Source organism: Cornus florida, unplaced genomic scaffold, assembly GCF_030987335.1.
Source record: "Cornus florida cultivar Cherokee Brave unplaced genomic scaffold, ASM3098733v1 CherokeeBrave_3.0.0_Hap2_Chr10, whole genome shotgun sequence".
Classification (NCBI taxonomy): Eukaryota; Viridiplantae; Streptophyta; class Magnoliopsida; order Cornales; family Cornaceae; genus Cornus; species Cornus florida.
Window position 1 is genome coordinate 115742688 of NW_026775580.1, and position 22255 is coordinate 115764942.

General features: G+C 35.2%; 1 protein-coding gene across 1 annotated transcript; it reads left to right on the forward strand.

Moving 5' to 3' along the window:
- Positions 1-5931: 5931 nt before the first annotated feature.
- Positions 5932-20235, forward strand: LOC132277774 (ubiquitin carboxyl-terminal hydrolase 23). Its single transcript, XM_059779623.1, has 11 exons — positions 5932-6461; positions 9759-9873; positions 10358-10468; positions 12089-12261; positions 12465-12791; positions 13744-13869; positions 16749-17408; positions 17524-17610; positions 17723-18419; positions 18586-18679; positions 19798-20235. The coding sequence occupies exons 1-11, from the start codon at positions 6147-6149 to the stop codon at positions 19955-19957; spliced, it is 2865 nt and encodes a 954-aa protein (XP_059635606.1). The 5' UTR covers positions 5932-6146; the 3' UTR covers positions 19958-20235.
- Positions 20236-22255: the final 2020 nt, after the last annotated feature.

Genomic DNA, 22255 nt, shown 5'->3' on the forward strand with positions numbered 1-22255 from the left:
GTCTAAAATGCAACATCAACTAAATATAACAATTTCGCATAATTAGAATATCTAATACCACACATCAAGACATAGATTCTCTAGGTTATCAACTAGAAATCTAAAAGTGTGAAATCAACTAAATATATCAATTTAATATGGATGTATTTAACAACATCAAAATCGCCAATAGCCAAAATCACAAGTCAACAAGGTAAACATGATTGTCAACTTGGAATTGAATGCGAAAACAAATAGTGGAAGACTTGGACATCACGCTCGGAATTCTGCCGAGATCTCAATGGTTATTTCGAGCACTAACCCACAGGGAAGACCACCCTAAGTGCGCATTATCTCAATGACTTAGAGGACTTATGCCCCCGTACTAGAGCCAAACCCTAGCCATCTCAACTTAACAATGTTCCAAGATTCCAAAATAAGCCAAATAAGTTCATAACTTATACATATTACTACTACATAGTAACAAGTTAGTAATATAACTCTCAATTGTACATAATGAGCATTTCATATCCATAATGCTATGAAATCACAAGCCAACAATATATTCATATAGAAACATACTCTCATGAATATAAATTTAACAACAATGCCCTTCAATGCATATAACACAATCAAGTGAATACTTCACAAGTCTAAATCCATGATCTTAAAATAGAAGCACTTTCTAAAACATGATTAAATCCATGGATAAACAAGATAGAATCTAATTATATCAAAATAATTAAACTCTCTAGATTTCAAATCATTTCCAATTGGCCCCAATTTAATATATGCTAATAGACATATCATGGTCATTACATATATTCCCACAAAAGCTTAATTAGGCCCATGAAACCACAAAATTAGATTTTAATTAATTCTCTTAATTAAAGTCTCTAAATTTTCAAACTCAACCAAAGGCTCTCAAATTAAAGTATGTTAACAAACATGCCAAAACTTAATTTAGAAGTATAATACAACTCAATTTCATGCAAGGTACGGTCATGAACTTTAATCTTTCACAAAAGATAAATATTAATTAAAAAGAGTAATTCTTATTTAATTAATCCAAATTTAATATATGTTAACCAACATGTTAAAACAAGATTTTTTACCATGCCACAATTCAAATCAAAGTTATATATCATCATGAATTTTAAATCTTATACAAAGAATTAAAAATTACTAACTTTCTATATTTGATACAAGGCACATATATAAGTTTTATAATCATGATAAACACTCAATACAACACACACAAAAACCTAAAACATTCCCTACCTCTATTTGAGATGAATCTCAAAACCCCACCAAAATAAATTGGTTCCGAATCTGACGAAACTCCTAGGTTTTGTCGGGGACAACACCACGAACATGAATCCCGAGGAAGCCCCATCAAAAACACAACTTGACTTCAAACCCGAACTTAAGAAAAGGCCAAAACGAGATTCCAATAGGTTGGAATCGAAAGCCTCGCTGAGGGGAACAATACACACTAAGGCATTAAGGTATTTCATTAAAGGGAAGAAACTCAAAAGAAGAGAGAGAAGATGGCAGCCATGGCTGCCTCTAGATCCGGCCAAGAGAGAGGAGAGAGAGAGCAAAAATCTGATTTTTCACTTAAAGGCCCCCTATTTATAGAAAAACTCAAAAGGTGTCTCGAACGGGCCCCGCCGGGTCCGGAAAAGTGAAATCTGAGCAGACGTGCTCAAACGGCAAAACTCTGTGAATGAAAAAGATTCCAAATGAGAAAATATGAATAACAGAAGAAACGGCGTCGAAAATTGAGTCCCGAGCAGAGAGTTATGCCCAAAACAAGTTTGGTGCAAACTGGGGCCAGAAATCCTGAAACTGGAAAACATCGTCCAGGAGGAAATTCTAATAGTCCACGACTCGACGAAATGTGAAAATGAATCTCATACGAGGATCCAGGCTCAAAACAAGGCATTGAGCAATAACTTTCATTAATTGCACAATGACCCCTCCAAAAAGTGAAAACTGCGAAACTGCCCCAGAATGAAAATATCTTCCAAAAGATATTTTCTTAGATACCCTTGAAATAAAATATCTTCAAAAGATATTTATGAAAAAACACCCCAAGAAAAGAAAAAGTTTCCAAAGAACTTTGCATTTATGCCCCTATGGACACCGAGAGCAACCGGAGTACTTTCTCATGAAAGTAAAGATACGTATCTCATAGAAATCATTGGGAATGAAGATACGTGAAGTCAGAAACCAACTCCGAACACAAGAAGTGTGGTTACGCAAACAGAGTGACAAATGAAGAAAAGACGGAATAGGGAAAAAGACAAAAAGTGAATAGTGTCGAAAAACGAAAAATGTGGGAATGACTCGATCCTCAAAGGAAGTTGTCAATCCACAGAAAAGAGTCTCGAAAATCACTCCAGAGCATTGTAGACAATACTAATCGACAAGAAACCAAACTCAGAAGGGAAAAGATAACGGGAAAAATTTATCTGAAAAATCCGGGTCATTACAGAATCTGATTCAGATAACATATTTCTTTTCTGATCAATATTTCAAAAATTCTTCATCAAAAACCCTAAACAGTATAGTTACAAATATTTATATACTACACAGTATTTGTATTATTATTATTTTTTTCCTCTAGAGTATATAGGTTATTTTAATACAAAAGTAAGGGTTAAAATGTCTTTGCAAATATAGTAAAGCAAATGTGGTATTACAGGGTTAAAAATTCCCGATGCCATAAAAAATTATCATTGACTGACGTTAACTTTTATCGAAGGGGTAAAGTGTTATGAGTCTTATAACGGAACAAACCTTGAAGGAGGACGGTGTAATTTTTGAAATGTAAGAAGTATTACCTGTAATTGCGCCTAACCTCAAAAGAGGTAAGTGATATTATCCCCTCAACAATTTTATTGTAAAAGAACTTAAATAATAGTTTATTTAGAAAAAAATGCAAAGACACCATTTCTTTGTTTCGACCCGAAGGCTTGTCTCTGGGTAAGAACAACCATCTAGATCGAACCAAGAAAAAAAAATGTCTTTCCAAATAAGAACAAAATAAAGTAAGAAATCTACTTAAAAAAAAAAAATGAAATGAAAAAGAAGAAGGAAATGGTTCCGATTATAAGACAACTCTAAGAAAAAATAAAATAATAATAAAACTTGATCTGGTTTTATATGAATTATGATGTGAGGATTGAGAGAGCTTTTTTTTGGAAATTAATTTTTTATTATTTATTTTTCGAAGGAGGGGACGGTTGAGAGCGAGAGAGTCCTTGACAAATTCACCATATTGGTTTATATTCTGTTAGTATCCCAAAAATCCAAAATATAAAATCAAAGCTTCATTTTGGAGTAGTGAAATTTTTAAACAAATTGACAACAGTTTTGGAAAGTTTATGAAATGACTTTTTGTTGCGGTTAATAAATTTTAAAAATGGCAATAAAACATAAAAATATTTATGAATTTGCTTGGTTTGTAACTCTGAAAATAATTTTTAAGAACTCAACAACCAAAAAATTGTTATCACATAATAATCTTTTATAGTATCTGAAAATATGTATTTCAATAACTGAGTTTTCAGAAATAGAATTTTTTAAAGATAATTTTTAATTGTTTGAGAATAAAAATCTGTTTCCATAATAACAAACCAAACACACCCAAAATATTACCAAATAAGGCCTTAGAATTTGAGTTTCGTGGCTGTGTATGTGCATCCACAATATCTAATCAATTCACTCCATCCCCGACTCTCCATCTTGCTTGTTTTTCCAAATTTCTCACAAATTTATAACCATAATCAATAATTGTTCACTTTCTCACTTCACTCTCAATTCTTTCACACATATTTATAGCCAAAAAGCCCTAAAGCTCAAAAATCACGATCTGAAATAATTAGGGCAAAAAAATCACAATCTAAAAAAGCTAAGACGGGCAAAATTTATTCGATTTCGCCCAAAATTCATAAGTATTTGATATCCCTTTATTTCTTTGCATCATTTTTACAATTCTTTAGCTCGTATCTAGAAGTGTGTTGCATCATTAAGGAGTATTAGGATAAAATGCAATAAATTCCCCTCAACTATTAGTAAATCTGCAAAAAACTTCATAAACTACAAAAGTTACAATTAAACCCCTAAACTACTGAAATTTGTTGCAAATTGTCCGGGTCACCGCTTTATGTCGGTTAAAATAGCACGTCTTTCTCACGTGAGAATTATTGGACAATAATGCCATTACAAAATTTAAAAGACTAAATTACCCTTAAGTAATTGTCAGAGACAAACAGCTCCTTATACTTACCCAACTCCACAGTTGTAGAAACCCTAACCCGTTTGGATAAAATTGCAAAATTGAAGGCAAAAATCAACCGCACTCCTCTCGATATTGGTTCCTGTTGGAAATAGCTCCTTAAATTTGGTTCGTGCTTGAATAATTTGTGTCACTCCCGTCGGGGCGTATTCGTTGTGACCTTGGTGAGGTGGCGGCGATGGTGGTGGCGGGGTGGGCTGGTAGCAGTGGTTTGTGTGGTTCGATATCAGCTCTCGGCTATGGGCTTTCAACAATGGAGTTCCGGCCATATGCGAAGTCTTCAACAATGGAGTTTCTAGTCTTCAATTAGACATAAGTGGTCGTGTTAATTGGGTGCTTCGTGGTTTTGGTTTGGGGTCAATGATGATCAAAACAACCATCCAAGTTATGAGCATAACCACATATGGTCTGCGGGCTTCCACGTGGCGGTGATGGCGGGAGTGGGTTTTGTGGTTCAATTGGTTTCACAAATTGGTTCAGCATCAATTATTTGAATTTGTATTGCTTTGGGTCTGATTGGAGTGGGTTTGGATGGTGGCAGTGAATTTGTGTGCTACATTCAGTGAGGTAGCGTGGTGGTAGAAGTGAGTTTGTGGTTCTGATTGGGTTTCACTGGGTTTCATGGGCGGTGATGGTGCGTGTGGTGGAAGTGGGGAGGTGGTGGCGATTGACCGCCGGTTTGGTCTGTGTACATGTTCACACATGAAGAAGATAAAAACCGGTGAGATTTTATGCTAAGGGTAAAATTATCTTTTCCTTTTCCGGTGACATGGGGCAAATTGCAACAATTCATAATTTAAGGTTTTTTTTTTTTTATTTTTTTTAGTTTCTAAGAGCAGCTCAAATGGACTCTTAGATTCAAATCAGAATATAACATGCGGATAAAAATAAGGTACTCGAGAGCATCTCCCATTTCTTTGAGACTCAAAATATGGTAAGGGGATGAAAATAAGACACTTTAATGGACTCTCAAAAGACTTCTTATATTTTGAGAACACCCCAACAGGCTTTCAAAAGATCTTTTATATTTTGAGAACATTCCAATAAGCTATCAAAAGATCTTTCATAATTTTATACTTTTCTTGTTAGTTTTAATTTAAATATATCATTTTGGATGAAATGTACCATTGGAGCAGAATTATTAAAATATAATATTTTGACAGAGTATTTTAAAAATATAGATTTGATATGAAAATATAACATTTTGCATTGGAGATGCTTGGGTTCTCAAAAGTCTCATATATTTGAGATTCTGTATTATCAAATATAGCAGTTTTTAAATGGCTTCTCAAACTTAAAATATAATAAGTGGATGAAAATAAACACTTCAATGAATTCTCTTAAAATACCTCTCGTATTTATTTATTTTTTTCCTCACCTCTTATATTTTGAAATTGTTAAAGGTTACTAAAATAAAAATAAAGAATGATTGTTATATCAAAAAAATAATACTTTGAATTTCGACACTATAGCTGTCGATTTGGCATGGAAATATAATCCATTTGGCATGAAAATGTACTATTTTGCGTGGCTTTTTGAAAAACCCCAATAGTTTAAGATGATTTTTTTGCATTTTACCCGATCCACTTCTCACATGGACGAACGCGTACCCTCGGTAAAGAGTCGGTTTGTTTATTTGTCGTGCTAAATAGCATTGCTCTTCCATTTGTAGGGTTTTAATAGTGTTTTGCAATGGCTCTCTTTTTCTTTTTGCAGAAGCCGAAACCGTGTCTCTGGTTTCAGAGAGACAGCGAGAATAGATGCAGAAGCTTATAAAAAGAGAATTTTTTGCATAGGGAGAGAGGGAGGGTTTTCATACAAAATCTGAAGACCTCTCGACCCAATTTCAGTGACCTCTTACATGGCTGATACTTTGATCACTGCATCAGAATCCAATACACAGCCAGATGGATTTTTGGATTCTCCGTCCTCAAACGGATCTCTGTTCCATAGACGAATTGAGTTCCATCGAGCTAGGAACCCATTCACTGGGTTTAGTAATGGCGGCGGAGATTTTCGGTTGGAGAGTCTGAACCCAAGCTCCGAACCCCAGAGACCTGGGCAAAACCAGGGTGGTGATCCATCGGCCTTGGCAGGGAAGAAATCAGATGGGTTTGAGTTTTCTGAAACTGGGTTGGATCCCGAACTCAGTTTCCGGATTACTTTCAGGAGAATTGTAAGTTATTAAGTGGGCAGTATTCAAATTATTATTATTTATTTATTTATTAACAATGCATATTTATTTAAATTCATTTGGTTTTTGACTTGTATATATAAATAATTTCTGCATTCAGTTACTCTATGCCGAGTATGCTCACTGTAGGCGTTTTTTAGCTATTTTTAAATTTGTTTATGCAATTTATGCTTGTAAATTTGATTTTTTTTGGGTTTCTGCGTTTAGTTTACTGGATGGTGTTGAAGTGTTTTTTTTCAGGAATAGTGGAACTGTACTACACGCCTTTCTTGCTTCTCAATGTCTTTGACGATTTTATAAGTTTTGAGGTTTTCGTTTTTTGTTTTTTTTTTTTGGGCAAGAAACTCAGACACACAGCCCATTTGTCCTATGCGGACTTGAATACTCACCGAATCACCTCCTGTGTTGGGATCCAGTATTTGTGTCATGTACCGCTTACATAAAGCAATACATTGGTTACATGCGTCTGTTACACAACACAATACATTAGTTACACACATCTGTCTTATGCTACAAATCAGTGATGTAGAGTTGTTTTGTAAGCGATTAAGAGTTGTTGCGTTGGCACAAGAGAGGATCCAGGTGAAGTTGTTACTGAGAAAGCGATGTAAAGTTGATGCCTTGGCAGAGTAGAGGATCCGGGTTCCACCTCTCTCACTTTGGGAGGTTGAGGAGATATCACTACATTACAACCCTTGTAGTTTTGAGCGTCTCTTTCACTCGGTGGATTTTTTGGGTGTATGCCCCGTGTTTCTTGAAATTTCATTTTTCAGCTTTCTTTTTTTTTTTTTTTGCCATTTCCTTTCTTAAAGTGTTTTTGTTTTTCTTTGGGTTGGTATAACAGCCGTTCTCCATATATGCTTGTTTAATTTTGGTTGGTTTAATGTTTCAAGGATTTTATTGTGGTTTTTCTCCTTTTGGTTGAGTTTGATTATTTGCATTTTCTGGTTTTTTATTTGGTGTTTTGCACTTTGTGCTCAGTATATATAAATATTTTTTTTTGAAGATTTACCTTTTTTTGTTGCATTGTTTTTTGATTTTGTCCATTAATCATTAACTGGGCGTTTTTAACAGTAATACATTGGTTACATGCATCTGTCTTATACAACGCAATACGTACGAATCAGTGATTTAAAGTTTTGTAAACGGTCTAAGGTAGTTGCATAAGCAATGTGAAATTGTTGCTGTGAAAGCGATCTAGAGTTGTTGCTTCGGCACAAGAGAGGATCCAGGTGAAGTTGTTGCCGAGAAAGCGATCACTCTTCCATGGGAGCCAGGATCCATCCTCTCTGTAAAGCTATCATGAAAAGACCTCACCCCGAGTGTGCCAGGTCTGTTGAACTACCATCTCAAGGAGTATGAGTATGTGCTTCCTTTGAAAGTAGAAGCACCATAAAGCCTTTTGCAGAAAGCACCCATTGCTTTAAATGCTCATTATTTAAGGATCTGTAAATTGGGTCTCCGAAACAAGTTAACAACTCCATCAACTATAGAGAAGAGAGCCGGAAAAATATTCCTAATGTTTTAGTTGAGTTTGAATTTTGAGATTTACTTTTTTAATTAGTGAGTTCTGTCATTATGGGTCAGTTTCAAATGCCTTTGAAGATTTCACTGAATTATTTCATCTTTTGAGTTGAGTTTGATGTGGGGTTCCTATTGGTATTCTTTCTCTATTGTTCGATGGACATTGTGTAATTTGAGTCTGCATTGTATGTATTTGAAGTTCTCAATTTTCATTCTCTAGTGCCAGGAGGTAGATTCCACATAAAAACGCTATGCATAGATTATCAAATACGAACAATTGTAATTCATATGCTAGTAGTTGTTTAACACTGCACCACATGAAGGTTAATCCTAGCACAGGAGATGCATAGAAGATAATTCTCCCTAGAGCTCACATAGTTGCATTGAGATGAGCTTTTTGTCGGTTAATAGAGAAGATTTATCTCTATAAGGTTGAAGTGGCCCTTCACAAGTAAATATTGGATGTGTTGTGTTCTCTGGTTGTAGTAGAGCCTCTTAAGTGTGGATGGATCAAGAATGAGTCTCTATAGAAGATAAAAAGCAATTCATTTATATTGTTTTTGTGGATTGTTTTTGGTGGACGTCTCATGATTTATTTCTTGTTCAATCCAATTTACTTCTAACTTTTCTGAAGATCAGTTGTTGCTTTGTTTTGCTTCCTAAAAGAGTCTAATTTCCATCATTTTATTGTTTTTTTATTGAGTTTCTTGATGTTATAAGCTCAATGTTATTTTGTAGTTCTTATTTACTTATTTATATTTTATTAGAGTTTGTTCCCTTATAATTTATATGTCTCTTGAGTTGTATTGTGGTGCCTTGATGTTGTGTTCTTTGTTGTTCAATTTCTTTTCACATTTTTTTTTTTTTTGGTTATCAAAGTCTATTTTTTTTTTTGCAAGTGCTCCATATAATTTCATTGGTAAATGGCAAGTTATCAAGTTCTCTAATTTGTTGGTTGCTTTGATGTTGCGACTGTTTTGGAATTTCAGTCCACATTTCCCCCCACCCAATTTTCTTATCAAAGTTGGATTCCCCTTCTGTTTAGGGGTTTTTTATTTTTTATTTTAATTTTTTTTTTTTATATATATATTTGTTTTATAATATTCCTTATTTAATGTTTTACCAATGCTCAATGTAATTTAATTGGTAAATGGCTAGTTATCAAAAGCTCTAATTTGCTGGTCATTTTTGTCCATTCTCTTTCGTTTTGATTTTCAGATTAAGTCCTAGATGCTTTCTTGTTATTTGGTGTTTTCAATTTGGTTTCTTTCCAAATGGCGCTTTTGATATTTAATGGGTTTAAAATCTGTGCCAAATCTGATGTGGATTGAGAGTTATCCACTTGAATTTTGTATTATGAATTTGATTAATTTGACATTGTATGTTTTTTTCTTACTTTATTATATTTTTTGTTTAAATTGTGGAAATTTTTTATTCCATCTGAGTTTATCAGGTTGCTTAAATTATTTGCACTGTTGAGGTTATCTCAATGTTGTTAAAGGCGCGCGTCCAGGCTCCAGGCTCATACAGGCGCAACACTGTTGTGTGCCCAAGTGCGCCTTTGACAACATTTGCGCCTTTAATATGGAATATGAATATGCTTTAATAGTAATTTAATTTTTCAATTGTGTGCCTCGCTTCACTCAGGCGCACGCCTCGGTCGCCTGTGACTCCAAAGGACCTCTAGCGCTTTAGTGCACCTTGGGCCTTTGATAACACTGTATTATACATGATGACGGTATAAATTATTTGCAGGGTGCTGGTTTGGAAAATCTTGGCAATACTTGTTTTCTCAATTCAGTACTACAATGTCTTACTTACACAGAACCTTTAGCTGCATATCTACAAAGCGGGAAGCATCAAATTTCTTGTGAGCCTCTTTCTTACTCTCAGTGTGTGCGTGTGTGTGTGGCTATGCTGTGTGCAATTGGAAGGAAAAACTGTAGAAATAATCTTGATCTACTTATTTAAATTCAAAACATACTCAATTTAGTGCCTATTTTTCTCTTGCTCCGTTTCATTTAACTGCCCAACGAGGATAAGTGATCTATTATATTTATAAAGAGGCTAAGGATTTTTTCGAAATGGGACTAACTATCACTGACACTCTGCTTCTAGTTTCTTGTACCCCACATAGGGAGTGTTTGAAAATTCCATAGTATGTAAGAGTGAAGTTTCTAGTGAGGCTACAATTATAAATATAAATATATATATGTATATATATAACTATATTTATATGCATTTATGTTCTTTTGATTCCCTCTATGCCAGTCCCTAATTTTAGAAGTTCTATTTGTGTTGGTGTTTTTCTTCATTATAATTTTTTTTTTTCTTTTCAAAATTGATTCTTGAAGGTCGCGCTGCTGGGTTTTGTGCCTTATGTGCCATCCAGAAACATGTTAGCCGTGCTCTACAAGCAACTGGGAGAATCCTAGCACCTAAGGACCTTGTTTCCAACTTGCGGTGTATCCTTTTAATGTTTATGGTGAACCATTTTCTTAATTTTCAGTTAAAGATTCTCTATAGTTTTTCTTTTTTAACTGTTTACTTTATCTATGGGAATCTTTTATTATTTCTTCTATGATTTTAAAAGGGGGGAGGTTTGTAGAAAAGGGATTTTGTTAACATGGTGGTGGATCCTGAGTTCTCAAGTTTTGATACCACTGTCAAAATTCACCATTTCCCCTACCGCTATCCCTACCCTGCCATTTTTCAACATCCTTTTCTTTTACTTATTATTATTATTATTTTTTCCTTTTCTTCTTTTATTGCAATGAAACTAATGTAATGGCCAAATATACGAACTGCCTCTCCTGCGCAAATATCTTTATGTTGGATAAAATACACTGACCTCCCATGAGGTTAAGTGAAATTATACTCGGCATGAAATTCTGAAAAAGTAGCACTTTATTCCCATGAACTTTGGATGTGATAACGACCACCTCTGCCCAAAATGCTCGAGTTCCAACATACCAAAATGGCATTCAACCTATCCAGAAGGACATTGTTACCCCTAAAATGCTATGAAATTACCAAAAAGTACTATTACTTGTACAAAAATATATTTCATTGAATTTATATGTTTACATTTAAAAAATGTAAAGATATGAAACCTTAATTTATATTTAATTTTCCGATTAATTACATTTCATTTAAATATGTAAATATTCAATTTAAAATAATATTTATTTATTTGTTTACAATTTTTAAAAAGTGAATAATGGATTGATAATTATTATTTGCATTGTTTGAATTTGGTAATAGGTTAGTTTTTTTGTGATTAAAATTTAGTTTGTAGTGGTGGAGATTATGGATGGAGATTGACTGGTTGTTACTGGTAAGATTAGACAAAGAGGATATGAACTGATTTGATGCTATAGATTTAGAGAGGAAGAAGGTATCGGGTGACAAAATACTGTGGATGGTAGATGTGGTGCAAGGAGGGGGTGATGGCTTCTTTTTTTTTTTTTTGGGTTGGGGGGAGGTAATGGTGAGGTGGCAGTTGTGGTAAGAGGTGGAGAAGAGAGAAAATAGAAGGTCGTGGCTGCAGAGATGGTGATGGAAGTTGTGGGAGGAGTGGCATCGGTGGGAGGTGAAGAGGAGATGGAGAATGCAGAAAGGTAATAATAGAGAAAGGAGGGGAGGGGGGAATAAAATTATGATGGGGCAAAATTGTCATTTTGTATTGCAATAACATTAAAATATGAAGGGTATAAAGGACATTTCACATGCTAAGTTGAAGCACGATAGTGCAATTTTTTTTTTCCTTTAAAATTTTCAATGTGTAATTTCACTAAACCTCATGTGAGGTCAGTGTGTTTTACCCTTGCATATTTGCAATTTTTCGCATATTGGGCAGTGCAAGTAGCCATTCCCTACTAAGTCTGCTTATTTTAGGAATAAATTATTATTATTTTTTTCTTTTGTCATGGATTAAAGATCCACTAAGAATCAATGGTTAAGTTTAGTATATTATATATATATATATATATATATATATATATATTTGTACATATATATATATATTATGCAGGGCATTTTCTTATTTTTATGGTAGAGTTTGGAATTCTTGACTATATAATTAGGCATATCCCGGAACTTCCGAAATGCTAGACAAGAGGATGCTCATGAGTATATGGTAAATTTGCTGGAGTCGATGCACAAATGTTCCTTGCCTTCAGGAGTGCCAAGCGAATCACCAGGTGCTTACAAGAAAAGTCTGGTGCACAAGATCTTTGGTGGTAGACTCTGTAGTCAGGTAACTATTTCTTGCCTGTGATATATGTTGCCTTTGGCAATGACTCAGAATTTAGAAGTTATTTGAGAATAACTTTGGAGTTCTGCAATGGATTTCCTTGCAGTACTTTGAAATTTCCTAGGATCCGATTCCCAAACCTTTCACTTCTGACTTATAAAAAAAAAACCTTTCACTTCTTATGGTTCCCCACAATTTTTTTAAAGGTGAAATGCATGCAATGTTCCTTCTGCTCCAACAAGTTCGATCCATTTTTAGATTTAAGCCTTGAAATTGCCAAGGTGGATTCATTGTATAAGGCACTTGCGCACTTCACCGCCAAAGAACAGTTAGACGGAGGGGAGAGGCAGTACCAGTGCCAGAAGTGCAAGCAGAAAGTGAAGGCAATCAAACAGCTTACAGTTTACGAGGCACCTTATGTTCTTGCTATCCACCTAAAGCGGTTTGGTTCATATGTACCTGGACAGAAGATCGACAAAAAAGTTGAGTTTGGTCCCACATTTGACCTAAAACCTTTTGTCACTGGTCCTTATGTAAGTTGAATTTTTACTAATGCCAGCTTCATTTCTACTAGAACATATAGGTTGACTGTGCGACCCTATTTTTTAAAGCATAAAAGATTTTAAAATTTAGAATTTCTGTTACAAACAAAATTGAAATTTTAGTCGAGATGTACCACTTTCACTCAAGTTCCATATCTTCATTGAATTTGTGCTGGATATTCTGTTTTTGACTTTAATTAAGAGTGGTTGAATTCACTGTTTAATTGCTGCCAGGGGAAAACTATTTGAGAAATGTATAGCTTCTTAAACGGAAAAATGACCTGAGAAGTTATTTTTTAGTTTCATCACTACTTCTATTTTTTATTTTTTATATTTTAAATGAGGGTAAGGGGAATCAAATGGGGAACACCGAGGTCTGAGTGGAATAGTTAATAGTTTTCACCTTATTAGGCTTTTCTAGGCACTTACATCTGTATTCTTTTTGTTGTTTTTCTCAAGTTTCCATAACAATTTTCCTCGTCATTTTGCATATTGTTTATCCTTATTTTTTCAGATCTATGTATAATCTGTCGAGCATATTACAATTCCAAAGTTTCCAATAGGGAATGCATTAATCATTGTCAAAAGGAAAGGTAAATCATTGCTACCAATTTTGTTAATTGTATGTCAAGTAATGTAATTAGGGGTTCACAAGCATATTGTATGGTGGTTGTATGCTGAATCTCAGATGGTAGATTTATTAGGCTGAGAACTGAGCCTAATATATTGTCATTCTGTACTACTAAAAATTGCTAATAAATCAGATTCTGTCAGATTCTTGCAATTAGCCTAGTGGTTAAAATATTATAAGGATATTGCAAGAGTCTGACAACTCTGTCTCTTATATACCTGGTAGATTTACGGTGTTATTTAAAAATTTTCTATGTGTTTCCACTTCTGATTACGATGGTTATTATTTTTCTCATTATCTCATAAATGGCAGGATGGAGATCTTAAGTACACTCTTTATGGTGTTTTGGTTCATGCTGGTTGGAGTACCCATTCTGGTCACTATTACTGCTTTGTTCGTACATCAAGTGGCATGTGGTACTACCTTGATGACAATAAGGTATTAAAATTAACCTCATTTTCTTTTTATTCTATCATTATCCATGGGTTTTTTCCAGGAGTTGTTTGTGCACACCTTCTAGTCCATTTTTGATCAATAAATTTTTTTTTTTTAATCGTCTTTGAAGAGAATTTCTATTTTTATTTTATGTAATACGTATTATGGTTTTTCAATTGTCTGTTCAGAAGATCCATTAGGATCTCATTCAGACCCGGTACTTTAAATTCCCCACAAGTTTTGACATTTTGATAACTCTTGTAGTGTCCCGTGCCTACATCAAGTCCCCTAGGGTTTTAGATATAATGCCGGGCTCTAAAATTGGCTATTATATAAAGCTTCCATTGAGCTAAAATACAACTATGGTGTGCATGGGACTGTGACCAGAGCATTAGCAAACTATACAATATGTAGTGTAGTGTTGAAACTTTGTGGCTAGTCCAAGAAATAATGCGAAGCCATTTCAATATTTGAGTGAGTGGCAGTACTTCAAATTTGTATCAGCATTTTTGGTGAGGGCTAAGCTTTTTGTGACGTCTCTTTTTATAATGATATCACGATTGCTGTACTTATCCCTTAAAATGCTATATAGACCAAAGGATAGTAGATTTTCTCTTCCCATTTTCACTTATTTTTTTCTGATCGCTAGAACCTTAATTATCGTGTTGCCTTGACATATAACCTGGTGGGTTTAAACTGCCATATTGCTTCCATATATGGGTTGGAAAGACAATAGACTACCATGTTGAGCAATATGTGGTTAACCCAATGTGCATTTACTTGTTCCATAGTTAGTTCACTTGTTATATGGATTACTTTATTAGACCCCATATTATGCTGTTGCCTTTTTGAGATCTTTAGAATCCAAAAATTTCACGTTTCCTCCAAATATGGTCTGTAGGGATCATAGGCTTCAATGTTACTTCGTACTTAGCTGCCTTGATTCATCACTAATTTGGAAGTTTGAAGACTCGGTTGTTGATGTGGACTTGGTGTAACAGATGCGGGGCTGTATGGGGTGTAATTTATCGGGATCAGTTATCGTTGTGGAATCGTTTATTATTTTAGTGCTACCTGCCACATAGTTTACTATTAAAATTATTTTCTGTCCTATGTGAAAAAACAGTTATTGTATGCATGACTTGTGGTGATCATGTGTACGATGTCAATTTTTCTTAAAGATAAAAAGGTTGAACACTTTGATCCTTGTTCATATTGTTTCTAGCTAGGATTCAGGGGTGGACCCCGAATCTTCCGTTCCTATTAACTTATGTGGTGTATTAATATACTATAACGGGCTTAAATTTTTTATTCAGATTTGGGATTGTTTCAACTGGGTTAAAGGGCCCAAGTTGATATATTTTACAGGCTTGGGGTTGGAGGCCAATAAAATACTCTATGGACTTGTTCTTTTTTTTTTTGGGGGGGGGGTGGGGGCCCACGGTACCCCCAAAAATTTTCAAAGCCCTTTAGTTATAGGCCTTTATTTGTAGTGAGTTTGATACCAAAATATGAACCCCCCCCCCCCCCCCCCCCCCCCCCCCCCCCCCCCCCGGCGCGGTCCTCATGACTGTCCGTGTCATACCCTTTATTTTAGTTCAGTCGCTTATTTGTTATTATGATTTCATTAATGTTTATTTTAATTAATTTGTATATTCAGTTGAGTGGTGAATCAATGTTTAGAAATTTAATTACATAGGAAAGCAGGTTCATTAGGTAGAAAGTGTAAAGTATCAAGGCTAGATGACTTAAGTACATGTGATGCTATTGAAGTCAGATACCTTTGTCCTTAGGTAATCATGTTTCCATATACAGTTACACTTGTGCATTCATATATATATATGTATATCTATTCTATGTGAACATATTTCTAATGATTAGATTACCTGGTGCTAATTTTATTGTAATATGTATTGGTTATGAGATTGAACAACACAGTTCTAATGGTTAGATTACCTGGTGCTAATGTTCATGTAATATGTAATGGTTATGAGATTGAAAAAATAAAGAAGAAATTACACCTATCTATTTAATACCAACAATTTGACCGAGATAGTGTTGTAGATAGTGCCAAGAATGGAAAATTAGTATTCTTCTAGCAACCACGTTGTGGTTGAATAAGGATTGCTGAGTTGTTTATTGCTACAAGGAAACTAAGGATAACCTTTCTAAAAAAAAATCACAATGTCAACTCATATCACAATATTACACCTAGGAAAAAAAAAAGAAAGTGTGTTTTTGGGGCTTACCCTGTACTCAAAGAGACCAAACCCAGTAAAGCGTGAAAACAGAAAAGAAAAGAGAACCCTAGCCTCTCAAATTCAAGGCTAAGAAGAGGGAATTTGTCAAGGGTCCAAGAACGGAAAATATTTATCTCAACGAGCTCTATGAGACTGCGGTTCGAAAAGCTCGAATTGAAGGGGATTTGATAATCGAGTGTTTCGAGTTTAGCACTATAGGTTGGGGTATACTAACCCTAATAAACCATAATTATATGATTTGTCGTTCCTTGTATTTCTTATATTTATATATATATATATATTTTTTTTTCCTAGTTGGTACTCAAACACCCCCTCTCCCTCCTCTTCAAGGAATTGTTTGCGCCCAAGAAGATTCAAACCTTAAACCTAATGCTTCATGAGGCACCAGGGCCAAGTTCTTATCCACTTGAACCAACCCCTTGGGGTTTTGTATTTCTTATATTGGATAGCATGTTCTTTATATATGTTGAAGATTTTAATTATTGTTCATATATTTGGTTGGGTCTTGGTCTGGTTGAATTGTTTTAAAGTGAGGTTATTTTTCCTTTTAATTTGTGGTCAGTATTGATTCTTTTGAGGAATTACTTCCCTTACGGATTTATCTAATATGATACAAAACAGGTTGTCCAAGTTAATGAGAGGAAGGTTTTGGAGCAGAAGGCCTACATGTTGTTCTATTTCCGAGATAGGAAAATTTTTGCTCCAAAGAAGCCTTTCAATATTGTCAAAAAAGATAACTTGCCCATGAATGCGATGGGAAATAAAGCACATTCAAGTTCGAGCAAGAATTTGAAGGAAATGATTCATAACATTCCAATTGAGAAAAAGTTAAACGGTGCAGTTTCTTCTGCTGCCGTAGACCAAAGGGGTGCACTAAATGCATGTGCAGCAAAAGTGACCATGGAGAAAGAAGCATCTGCTCAAAAAATTAATGGCCCGATGATGGCAGAATGCAACAAGGACACTTCATTAGAATCTTCAACTAAACTTGATAAAGCGATGATCACAACAGCTGCTGGTGAAGTTAGTGACAGCAATCATGAAACAAGCACAAAGAAAGATCTGAATAATTCTGTTGCCTCACCACCCAACTACAGTGGCCACCATAACCCTTATACAAAGAGAGATTTGACGGACGCAGTTGCCATGCCTCCCAACAGCAATGAAGACAGAAGTACCAAGAAAGATCTAAGTGGCTCGGTTGCTATACCAAGTAACTGCAATGGCACATATTTATCTGCTGGAGATATCTGTATCACAGATGAGACCCAGTGTCAGAAGGTAACCAGATTATTTAAGTTCAGGACGAGGCTCCAGTATCTTCGTTTCTGCCTGGGGTGTAAATTGCACTTCCCTTTTTCTTTTATATAACATGTTCTCTCTTTTATTTGTCCAGAGTGATAATAATGCTTCATTGCGGGATCCTAGTAAGAAAATTTTCCGTGTGAGGTCACTAAATTTGACAGGCAATGAAGATAGTCAAGTGAGTATCTTTATTATTGTAATACCTTGAACTACAATTTTAATTTCTTGGCCAAATCTTAAATTCTTCAATTTTCTTCCTTCTGTTTCTCTTTTTTACTTTTGCTCCCAAGACTGGAGGTTTTCCCAAGCAGAGTGCCGTCAGCGGTCCCCGAAGTGAAAAGGATGGTGATATTGTTCAGAGAATGGGGGATACTGGAGCTGTAGAATTGTCAAGCTTACCAACCACAACAGCTATCTTGTTACTCAGGAAAGCTGCTGACAGCAAGCCCCCCAAAAAAATAAAAAAGAAGCTCCTCAAGTGCCAGATTAAGAGCGTGCATCTTGGCTCAAACATCCTTTTTGGTGCATCCTTGAGCCTACGGAAGAAAAACAGCTATAAACGAAGCAAACAGCGTCATTTAAAGGTCAAGAATCTCTCTCAGAATTACTTTTTGGATGCAAATTGTTTCCCAGCAGATCTTGGCCCATCTACGTCTGAGAAAGCCAGGACAATATGCCGTGCTGGCTCAACTCCCCCTCGAAGAAAAAAGATGAAGTCCAGATCAAATATGAGAGATGATGGTGCTGTTGTAAAGAATGATGCAAACTGTTATGGTGATATATCAATGAATCTCGTTGATGAAGAATTTAGAAAGAGAGTTGGTCATTGTGGCAATATGCTTGCAACTGATGAGCAACCTAAAAAATATTCAAGCTCTGCTTCAGTTGGAATCCAGTGGGACGCCAGAGGAACTAATGGATCAAACAACAGCAGAAGAGATAATGTTTTTACGAGTATGCTTACCAGAGGAGTAGAGGAGACAGTTGGTAAGTGATCAATTGGATATTTCTTTCCATTTCACTGATCATTTTGTGGCACTCAAACTTCAGGAATACTTTGAACCTTGCATATACACCCTGGCCATCAGCCATTCATGTGATAGAATTGCTTGATTTGATTGTCATTCTTTTTGACTAATATTATTGATTGCAGTTACCTGTTGGGATGGGATTGAATTGCCTCCACGTCAGATTACAGGATCAAGTAATCCCAAGAGTGTCAGTATTGGTTACGTTGCAGATGAATGGTGAGTTGATCTATATTAAGCCATATGCATTGTTTCCTGTGGTTTAGTTAATTAAATGTTAAAACAATTGATTTGGTGGGCCATTCATTGCCAATGGCTGTGGAATGCATATTTTATATTATATTATATTGATAACCCATGAGTTATGGGTGACTCTGTAAAAGCTAAATGCATATTTTATTATTATATTATATTGATAAATCTAAATGGTATGCATGTATGAGCAAGCAATTAGATTCTCACCTTTTATGCTTATTCTGAAATTATTTTTGGAAAAAAAATGGGTTGTTATAGTAAGGTTCTTTATTTTGTATCATGCCACTCTTGCGAACACACTTCAAAGTGCAAGTCCATGCTGTAAATTTAGAATCAGTAGCGTTAAGAGTTGCTTAAAATTTGGATTCTGTTGAAGGCTGTGAGGAAATATAAACCTACTGACTTGATTTATTGCTGAATATCAATAACCATTGTATTTGTTTCGCAAATTAAATTTTTATCCTTTTCCAAGTTGTGTGTGCTTCCTCAACCCTAAGCCGGATCAAACTATTCTACATTGTGTTTTCACGAACCGAGTTTGCGGCTGTTTGCCTTAAACCAATATCATTGGTCGAAAGATCTGAAGAGCTTTTCCCATTTGCTTCCATAATCCTTATTCTAAAATGGAAAAGTAAAGCTATAGAAAAAGAGTTGTCATCTTTTTCTTTGTTCTTTCTTTTGGTCCTCCTGATTATTAGCATAAAACTTCAAGTTCTTATCCCCAACCTTGGAGTATCATTGTTAGGATTCTTGACACCCGACCTCCCACTTTGTGCAAAGCCCTTGATACCAACTGAGCTAGATCTCATTTTGTATGCTATTTTCATGCTGCAGAACTGTTTGGTCTCATCTGTCAAGTTTATGCACAACATTTTAGCAGGATTTAGTACTTGTTTTTTTAATTTTTAATTTTTGGTTATAAAAAAGGATGGGAGCATGTATGTGCTTGTGTTGCACATTGTTAAGCCTTCCACTTTATCATATCCCCGCTGATATCCAGCTTGATTTTGGGTGATGTTTTACTGTTTGTGCACTATAGATAAATTGCAGTCTCTGAACACGTAATTGTCAAATTTAACCAGGGATGAAGAGTATGACCGTGGAAAGAGGAAGAAGATAAGGAGCTCCAAGGATGACTTTGCTGGGCCAAATCTATTCCAAGAAATTGCAACTAAGAAGGCAAAATTAAATAAAGCAAAGATGGATCGGTCGAGCTCTGGAAACAGACCATTCAGGATATGATAGGAAATTCACGGAGACAGCCAGGATTGTTGGCCTAGTGTTATAGTAGTATTTTTGTAGCAATCGTTATTGTCGTGCTGAGCTGAGCTGAGATTGTATCAAGGGTTTGCTTTAGAAGCAATCAGACTTTGAGGATTTTTCTTTTTCAATATATTTTCTTGGTTTTATTTATTTGGGGATCATTGATTTTGTTCGAAAACTGTATAAGTTGTGAGAGCTTTGTTGTTTGATTAATGTATTGTGCTTTGCTTTAAGATGATATGAGATTTGTTTTTTTATTTCTTTCTTTCAGATAAGGGTGCACAAAAGAACCGTGGAACCGTGAGAAGTGAACCGGAACCAAAGCTTCGATTTTGATTCTCACGATTTTGATTCCGGTTCCGGTCACGGTCCCGGTCCCTAATTTAGGAACCATGGGCATACGGTTCCAGTTCCGGTTCTAGCCCGTGGGAACCGGTAAGAACCGGAACCGTAATATATATATATATAACCTCATATATATATATATAACCTCATATATATATATATATACCTATTTTTTTAGTTTTTTGCCCTAGATCTGGGCCTCAGCCTCCCCAATCACCTCCAATCTCCATCTCTATTTTCTCGAATCTGAACTTGCCCCCCCTCTCTCTCTCTCTCCAATTGTAAATTGCAAAATCTACAAGAATCAGAAGTTCAAAACCCATATATTTCAAATATGTCTGCAAGAATCAAAAGTTCAAAACCCATATCGGCATATCATTTCAAATTGTTCAAAAAATTAAAACCCATATCTTTCAGTTTCCATTGCCCGCTGTTCAAGTTCGGGCATATCTTTCAGTTTCCATCGCCCGTTGTTTCAGTTCAGGCCCCCCGCTTTCAGTTTCCATTGCCCGCTGTTCAAGTTCGGGCATATCTTTTAGTTTCCATCGCCCGTTGTTTCAGTTCAGGGTTGTTTCAGTTCAGGCTCGCAAGCTTCCCCCCCCCCCCCCCCCCCCCCCCCCGGCAACTGTAAACTACAAAATTTACAAGAATCAGAAGTTCAAAACCCATATATTTCAGATCTGTCTGCAAGAATCAAAAGTTCAAAACCCATATTGGCATATCATTTCAGATTGTTCAAAAAGTCAATACCTATATCTTTTAGTTTTCATTGCCCGCTGTTCTAATTTGGGTTCGCAAGCTTCAGCCGCTATCTCTCAACTCATGGTTAACGGTTCTGGTTTGGTTCTAATTTATACGATTTCGGTTTCGGTTCAGTTTTTTAGGAATCGTTATGAACGGTTCCGGTAAGGAACTGAACCGTGTGCACCCCTACTTTCAGAGACGAAGGTTGAATCTTGGCCTTTACTACAGTAAGGCACTATTTCATTAACTAATGGGTTCAAATTCTCATACTCAAAGCTAATCAAATGCATGATGAAGTCTTCTAATTCAAAACTGTTTCTTGTGTTTAAAAGGGGTCGGTGCCATCTCTACCACATGATTCTTGTTACTTTCATGAACCTAACCAAGTTTAATCAAAGCAAATGGGACAACGCCTAGGCCTTGATTTTAGTTACGTACAGGCTATAGTTCTTAGAAACTTAAAATATAGAGTTTAATTCATAAAATTGCACTAATAAATTTGAGGAAGGAAAAGAGAAAGAAAGGGGAAAAAAAAAACAGAAAAGAAATGTGTTGGGTTTTCTTAATATAACTAGAACTAATCAGAAATGTAGTGGGAATAATTGGCACAACATAATGGTGACCATAAAGACAACTTGTGGATGATGGTAGTGACACTAATTATTACAGCTTAGAATCAAAGAATTAGGAGTACCATTACTGAAAACAATTACTTTGAAATGATTATGACCTCTAAGATAGGAGAGAGTTTCAAACATGAGCGCATCATGATCGTGTACCCAAAAAAAAAAAAAAAAAAATATATATATATATATATATATATATATATATATATGTCATTTTTGTTCTAATAATACTAAAAGCTAAGGAGTATTTGTCTCGAATCGGATCCGAATGAGAAGTGAAAGGGGTATAAATGAGTGGATATATATCACTACTCAACAACTTAATCCTCTTGGATAAATAGACAAACCCCCACATATTACACTAGTTTTGTATTTAATTTATATGATTTTCTTTTTGAGGAAATAAAAAAATGCATGCGCAAACTGCATACATGTTATACGTAGTAATACCAAGTAGAATATTATATGATTGGAGATTGAATATATATTTTGGATGGTAGACTGAATATTTTGTTGCAGAAGCTTTGTTTATAATAGTTATAATAATAAATGGTTTCCGATC

Excerpts from the sequence above, each read along its gene's own strand:
- LOC132277774 (XM_059779623.1), top strand. The coding sequence starts at position 6,147 with ATGGCTGATACTTTGATCACTGCATCAGAATCCAATACACAGCCAGAT. Across the intron at positions 12,792-13,743 it reads CTTTTGTCACTGGTCCTTAT|GATGGAGATCTTAAGTACAC; the intron begins GTAAGTTGAATT and ends CATAAATGGCAG. Across the intron at positions 17,409-17,523 it reads ATGAGACCCAGTGTCAGAAG|AGTGATAATAATGCTTCATT; the intron begins GTAACCAGATTA and ends TTATTTGTCCAG.